The 7,659-nt window shown below is 46.1% G+C and overlaps 1 protein-coding gene across 2 annotated transcripts in view; it reads right to left on the bottom strand.

Annotated features, from left to right (window-relative positions):
• ZNRF2 (zinc and ring finger 2) overlaps positions 1–7,431 on the bottom strand; it is a 58,836-nt gene extending 51,405 nt beyond the window's left edge. The window contains exon 1 of one of the 2 annotated variants that reach the window (XM_077303773.1): positions 6,432–7,431. In XM_077303773.1, coding sequence (XP_077159888.1) covers positions 6,432–6,897 — 466 coding nt within the window. In that variant the 5' untranslated portion in view covers positions 6,898–7,431. The remainder of the gene's footprint in view (positions 1–6,431) is intronic. The other variant, XM_077303772.1, reaches the window with a different exon arrangement.
• Positions 7,432–7,659: the final 228 nt, after the last annotated feature.

The following is a 7,659-nucleotide window of genomic DNA, read 5'->3' on the forward strand; positions in this document are numbered from 1 at the left end:
CCCTCCAAAACATGACCAATCATACTCTATTATTCCCATGCTCTTTGATTCACTGCACTCTGCTACTCAAAGCCATCTCACCTCCCATACTTACCAGTACTTAAACAGCCGCTATTACATTTTCATGTAATTCAGAAGACCTCTCATGACATCACACTGTCACAGAGGTACAAACAAACAGTTATGGGTAACAATCCCTATATATCCATTTAAAGCCCTCTAGTATAATTCCTTTTTTGTTATCAGCTGTCTCTTACCCCCAATGGCTGGCTCAAGTTGAGTATAAAATAAGGTCTATTGGGTTGGACCTGGCACAATTGCTAGAAGGTGGTCTAACTAAAGCAAAAGGCATGATACAACAACAACTTCTAGATATAGAGGCACAAAATAAGACCTCTATTGTCAGCTGTCTACTCCAGCTTAAAATCATGGCCAAATATCACCATTGCTCCTTATCTAGTGAACATCAACAATTTCAAACATGGGCTTTCTCCAGGACAAGGATGGATGCTCTCCCAAAAACCATTGTGTATGGGAGGCCCCTAGTTAACACTATATTTTTCCCAGTATCCTAACCCTAACTCACTGAATTTGTAGGAAAGAATAAGTTTTTGCAACTGATATGGTTAATGGAAACACAAAGACCAATGGCGCAAAAACAGGAAGTATGACGCAGTGTAGTTTATTTTCTTACAATAGCTGGATCACATAAGAGAGCTTTTCCATACTCACTAGCAACTCAAACTTCATTTGAAGAAATTTCCACTAAGAAAATGTTAATCTCCACCCCCAGAGTTTAGTTGTTGAAATCAATAGTCTTCAGCTTTCACCACCAGGTTTTGGAACTGGGGACATATCCTAGATTTGCTCCGAAATGAGAGCCCACAGAACTTTCAACACAAACAAGATACCAAAAGCATTTAGAATGATTGCCAGGATGGTCAACATGACAAGAACAATCTGAAACTCATACAAAAGTCAACCCCATCAAGTATGGAAAAGTACAAGTGAAGTCCAACCCAGAATGCCTAGGAGAAGCAGATGAAAGGCCAGAAGACACAAGGAGCATAACACCCCTCTCCTAAATCTGCTTGACTAACCTTTCTTTCACCACTACAGCCACAATAATTGTTTCATTTTTTTAGGCCAGTGGTTTTTCCTTCTCCCCAATAGATTTTTAATTTTTTAAAATTGTTTTTAATCATACAATTTTAAAACAGAACTGTTGTGACCTGTTTTGAAAATGTCAGCCGGACTCAGTATAAGTTTTACGTGTACAGAGGAATAAGATCTCTGAGAAGAATACATCTGCATGCAAGGCCCAATTTAAACACTTTATCAGGCATGGATATAGAATTTGCACATATAGTATTCTACATGGCCAGATCTCAATTTCAGAATCTCTCCAACTCCCACGTGGAGTTCTTCAGGGGGTGGTCCTCTCCTCCACACTGTTCAACAACTTTATGTGCCCTCTGGCCCAACTGGTCCGGAGTTAGGGGATTGGTTGTCACCAGTATACAGATGACACCCACCTCTATCTCCAGATGGATGGATGGCCGGACTCCCCCCACCCCCCCAAGATACATTTACCAATTGTTTGGAAGCTGTGGCTGGATGGTTACAGCAGAGCCTCCTGAAACTCAACCCCTCCAAGACAGAGGTCCTGTGGCTGGGCAGGAAAGCAACAGTTTTGGAAGCAATGCAACCTACTCTGGCTGAGGTGTAACTTGCCATCTTGCCCTTGGCCAGGAACTTGGGAGTGGTCCTGGATGCCTTTCTGTCTATGGAGGCCCAGGCCACAGGAGTAGCCTGCGTGGCATTTTTCCATCTTGTTGATCTCCCATCCAGTGCCAACCCACTTAGCTTTTGAGGTCTTACATGAGTGGGATACCGTCCAAATGTTGATGGTCAACTTTAGGATCTGAAACTATCATTTATACATGACTGCTGTACCATATATGAAGACTTTGAGATATTATTATAGACTACATCTTTTCTTTAAAACTACTATCAAACTTTGAAGCATAACTGATTTACAACTTTGTTTCTTAGCAGAGATCTAGGTCCTTATATTACAGGGATATGTGAATATTAACTTTTATTCTTTGTTTTCAGTCAAAAAATCAAAATCACAAATAAACTGTGGACAAGATCAAAATTAATTTTATCTGTTTGATATAGAAAAAGCCAAGACTTAAGTTAAGCCAAGTCTCGAAGTGTTCAGCATTAAAAATACCATTGATTTGTGTTTCAGATTAAGGGAGACCCTGTCAGAGCTTCACCCCCACTCCACCCCCCAAAAGCCCGCTGAGGCCTCTCTAGGCCTTGGCAGGCCTACCTAGGGTGGGGGAAGGGAGTCCTCACCAACACCCCACCACCCTGGGCAGGCCCACTGAGGCATGAAGAGGCCTGCCATGACCTCTCAAGGCCTCGGAAGGCCTGCTGGGGGGGGGGAGGGGAGGCTAGCGCCCAATGTATTTTTAAGTACAACGGGCTTTTTTGCTAGTTAACATATGAATGACAAGATCATGTGTACAAGCTAAGCATTAGGATAAACTGCTGTGATTAGATCAAGAGCACTACTTGCTTTCATTGGAGAACAATGTTATGTAAAGAACAGCAGTACATATAAATGGCAATTCAAAGGAGTATGTTGAAATTTGAATTGCAGCATTAGACCATACCTATTGCTTTAAAAAAGAAGGATATAATGCTGAAAGCCTATACAGACTTGCATAAACCAGTAATTAAAAACCAGATTGTAAGACATGACTTCTTTGGGCAGTCATTAAAAACCAGTCAGGTAAATTTAAATCTGCATAGGCTGCACTACATAAAACTCTTCAGATTAGCAGAAACCAAACTCAAAGTAGTTAATCCTAAATGTACACCTTGATTAATTTTTTAAGGCAACACTTGGATGAATAAGATGAAAGTACACGTAGTCCAATACTCTTTCCATGAATCCCAGCAATTATTAGAAATTAAGTAGGTCCCTGGGCTATCTTCTCCCCATGTGAGATTCCAACTTAAAAGCTACTATTCACAATTTACCAAGAAAACATTAAATAACATAATGTTCACTCTCAGTGATTGTTAAAGTAAAACCTTGGCCATCATGATGCTCAGTGATATATTTCAAAATACCTTTAATGGTATGCTCAGTGATATATACTCAGGGGAAGGAACACATGATTTCAGGTTTGTTGTTCTTATTATAACTCCTCCACAGCATCTTTGAGGGAGCAATTTATATTTTATAACAAAATGGCCTGTTAACACATATAAGGTAGATCTACATTTAATCCACATTTGCATGCTTTAGCTCTCTTCACAGCAAGCACAAGTGACCAGCAGTTTAGATGTTACACATCCACATGTCTGCTACCCAAAAACTCTTTCCTGTGACAGAGAAACCAGCAGTGTTTAACACTTCTTGCCCAATACATTACAAATATTTGGTACTGGTATGCCCAGTTTCTATCAACTGGGAGATTCAGCTTTTCATTTCATTCAGCTTTTAGGCCACCCCCTCCAAAAAGATACAAGGAAAAGGAATGTTCAAAGAGAACACTTCCAAGGGGGTTTTGTTTTCATGCAGGACTCACATACAGACAACTCTATCTAGGGACCCAAAAGATTGAGAAAAAAAACCCTCAAATGCAGTTCTCAAATATTCCTCAAAATCTATTGTCCCCCCTTACCAAAGCTCTGGGAGGTATAAACATGATACATTACCCACTTGTAGGTGCTAACAATGTTTCAATACTGTTTTGATATGGTTGAATTGTTTAATTTGTGATTAGTTTTAATCTTGATTTATTGTAACCCAATTAATTGGTTTTTAAGTTTTATTGTTGGTTAATGTTGTACACAGCCCCGAGTCGGTTTCCTGGATAAAACAGTATATACATCTAATAAATAATAAAATTCATTAACATCACAGGATTAATATTAACAATTATATACTATATATTCTACTTGTATGTATTATATATTCCATAAAACCTATCGTTGTTTTTAAAAGTCACTGAATAGTACAGGCATACTGGAAGAAAGTAATGCCACTCATCCTTAGTGCATCACAAAAATATTAGCAGTTGACTGTGGCATCAGCATCAATCGCCATAGTTTATTAGCTGCTGTCTAGGAAAGTACTGCATTTTCTCCAGGTACATATAGCCCATTTTCTGCATGCTCCAAATGCAATAATACAACAAGTCCAGGTTACCCTGATTACAAAAAAACAAAGCTGCTTTCTTCACACACAAAAAAATTCTGAACTGGTTCCTGGAGACAGGGATGTAATGAGAGACATTTCCTGACATGTAGCCAGGATTCTGATCCAGCCGAACTGATCTGCCACCACTTAAGAAAGCACTGCATCTCTTGTACAGGAGCACTCTGCATTCAGAGCCCATAACATACAGAGCAGACATGTTATCAGAAAGAAACCACCAGCAGTCACATTATTGATTCTAGTGCTAAATTGACTTAAGAACCAGGTCATAACAAATATACTCTACTTAACTTTCAGAAAATGCATAGACATTTGGGTAGCTTTTTCCAATACTGTAAGCTGCCATTATATATTTAGGCATGGTTGCATCAAGGCTGAATTTTTACTTAACCATCTTACACTTACTTATGGGTTACTGAGTTTATTAGGGTTTGCTCCTAACATACAAGGCTGTGACATTGCCCTTGACAATTCAACTCATTCTCATCTTTAACTTTTCATCAATATTGCAATATTACAATACATTAAATTTATACTATGGGATTTTTTTTTACAATCCAAAATGTGTTATCAGAATATTTCATTAGTGGACAAAAAGCGACTTTTACAGTTGCAACAACTATTACACATCTACAAAAAGAAACAGCTATGTTTCAAATTGGCATCTAAAACAGACCTTGGTCAGGTTTCAAATACACTACATGGATACATGAATTAGTTATCCAATTAAGTGCTCATTATATAAGTAGAAGACAGGAAAATTTACAGATCCCCTGATAGCTGATACTGTGAGGCCAAGTAAACACACATGATACTAAGAACAGTGCTGATAGTTCAGTTTCACTTTTTCAGTTCCTGTTCTGTTTCAAGGGTATTTTAAAAACATAAGCAGTGATGCACAAGAACTTCCTCAACCTTTCTCAATTTGGTCAAGCTCCTCGGTTTGTTTTGTTTTTCTCCCTTGAGGACCTTATAAAAACAGCACAAACCTGTGTGAAGCAAACATATCACCGGTCTTTTATTGTTCTTCAAGAAGTACAAGGAACAATAATTAGCAAAAAGTTGCAGATTTTCTCAGAATGTGACAAGATGGAGGAGCTTTAAAAGTTGCATCATTTTTTTACTATTACATTGCTGCTACAATTACTAAGGCCTCCTGTGCATGACCATTTGTTGATCATTGTTACTACTCTGTTACACAACTGGCATTACCATTTCCTGTTGGGTATGGAGGAACAGCTGAGCATTACGTCTATTACACGAAGAAGTGGGTTGTAGCCCACAAAAGTTTGCACTGGAAAATAATGCTGTTACACAACAGTTTGTTGCTCTTGCAACAGACCAGCACAGTGAGTGACCCATCTGAAATGACTATCCACTATGCTCCTAGCACAACGTGAGGGCTTTTTCAATAAAGCAACCAATGGTGTTCAGACACCATTGAAAGTAAGAACGCAGCAGTCTGCATGTTTTGCCCCTCTATGATCTGTATTTCCAGCTTGGGACCCCCTTATCTCTGGGCTCCCAAGGCAGTTTGGAGACTCAGACCAGGGTCGGTTCAAGTAGTTCCTCCACTCAAGACACTTAAGAACTGTTTCTCCTCAAGCTTTCTTAGTGGCTGTATCTGAACCGGACAGGCCTCCCAAGGATACAAGGAAAGCTCCAACCTCATAAAGAGATTTCGGGGGCTCTGTAAACCAAGCGTTTTTGGCATGCTGTCGACAGCTTGCGGATAGAAGCCGCAGTCGGCTTCTTTTTCTTTCCGCGTCCTCAGATTTTATTTTATTTTCATAATTGACGTCAGCCACTGAACATCTAGACAGAAAAGGCAAAACATCTTCCAGAAGCAAGCCTCCCCCGACCTCCACAAGGCTTACTCTGACTCAACCTTGCTAGGACGGGCCTCCGAGGGGGTGTGTCTCCAACCAGTCGCAGCCTTGCTAGGACATGTCAGCTAGGCACACCTGCGGCGAAGACATCAAGGCACCCAATGGAGGGGAGGGGAGGGGGGGAGAAGGAGCCTGCCGGGATGTGTTGAGCCTGCTTAGCAGCATGACGGCTCCTCCAACCCCACAGCTGCGTGGCGACGCCAAGCATAACACGGCGAGTCTCTCCCCACACTCCCTTCGGGCCGGGAACCTCCTGGCGACCCGCCCTCCGTCCCGCGCTTGCTCGGGGGCCCTTTTACCTCCGAACAGGTGAGGCGACAGGTGGGCAGGCAAGGAGCCGATGACCAGCCGGGGCCCGCCGCCATGTCCGCCTCCTCCGCCGCCGCCGCCTCCTCCTCCAGCGACGGGCCGCTCCCGCTGGCCGTCCTCCGGGGTGCTGTTGACCGAGTCCTGCGAGCCGTAGAGGCCGCTGCTGTTGGGGATGTTGAAGGCGGAGTGGGCGGCTCGAGCCCCGGAGGCCGACGGCCCGCCCAGAGAGCGGCTCCGCGGCGCAGCTACCGGAGGAACCGCCGCCGCCGCCGCCGCCGAGCTGCCGGGCCCCGCGTGGTGCGCTGCCGACGCCAGGTGCGTGTACCTTCCCCCGCCGCCGCCGGCCGCCCGCCCGCCAGTCCCGTTAGCACCGCCGCTACTCGAGGGCAAGTCCCCGCCGGAGTAAGCGCGCGTGCGGCCATTGGCGGCGGCCGGGCCGCTCTGCTTGGCGCCCATGCTGCTGCTGCTGCTGCGCCGCCCTCCGCCGCCGCCGCCTTCTTTTTGCCCCCTTCCTTTCCTTCCTTCCTCCCTTCGTGGTCCCCGCTGCAGTTCCGCCTGCCTGTCCTTGTTGTCCGGGCGGGCAAGAGAGGCCAGCCGCGGGCTGCGCTCAGCTCTCCTCGCCGGCGCTGCGGCGGAGCCTCCACCGAGGCGAGTCCCTCCAGGCGATCCGGCCGGCCGCGGGGCGGGCTCGGGCAGCTGCGCTCGGTGTGGGGCCCGTCGCCCCCGGGCTCAGCCCCGCCGTCGCCGCCATCCTCCCTGCCGGGCCCCCGTCCTGGCGGGCGGCAGGGCCAAGGGCGCCGGAGAGGCCGTCGTGCTCCGCCTGGCTGGCTGGCTGGCTGGCCGGCCCGGCCCGACTTTCCCCCGCGCTCGCTCAAGTGTGAGGCGAGGGGGCGGCACCTCTGCGCAGCCGCGCCTCCCTACCGCCGCGCCGCCATCATGAAGGAGGCTGGAGCCGCCCCAGCCCCCGCCTCTCGTGGCCGCCCCCGGGCCCGGAAGCCTCCGCCGAGGGAGGGACGGCCCGGCCGCTAAACGGAGCGGGGGAGGAGCCTGCCTGCCCTCGCCTCCTCCTCCTCGCCCGAACACTGTCCGTAGGGCGTCTCGCTCTCGTGCCCTGGCACCAGGCAGCAATTCAACAGGTGAAGCTGGGGGAACACACTCCATCTATTTAATTTTTGTCTGGGTTGCAAGTGTTAAAGGCTCGGGAAGGGGAGGGGGCGG

Source organism: Paroedura picta, chromosome 11 (genome assembly GCF_049243985.1).
Source record: "Paroedura picta isolate Pp20150507F chromosome 11, Ppicta_v3.0, whole genome shotgun sequence".
Taxonomy (NCBI): Eukaryota; Metazoa; Chordata; class Lepidosauria; order Squamata; family Gekkonidae; genus Paroedura; species Paroedura picta.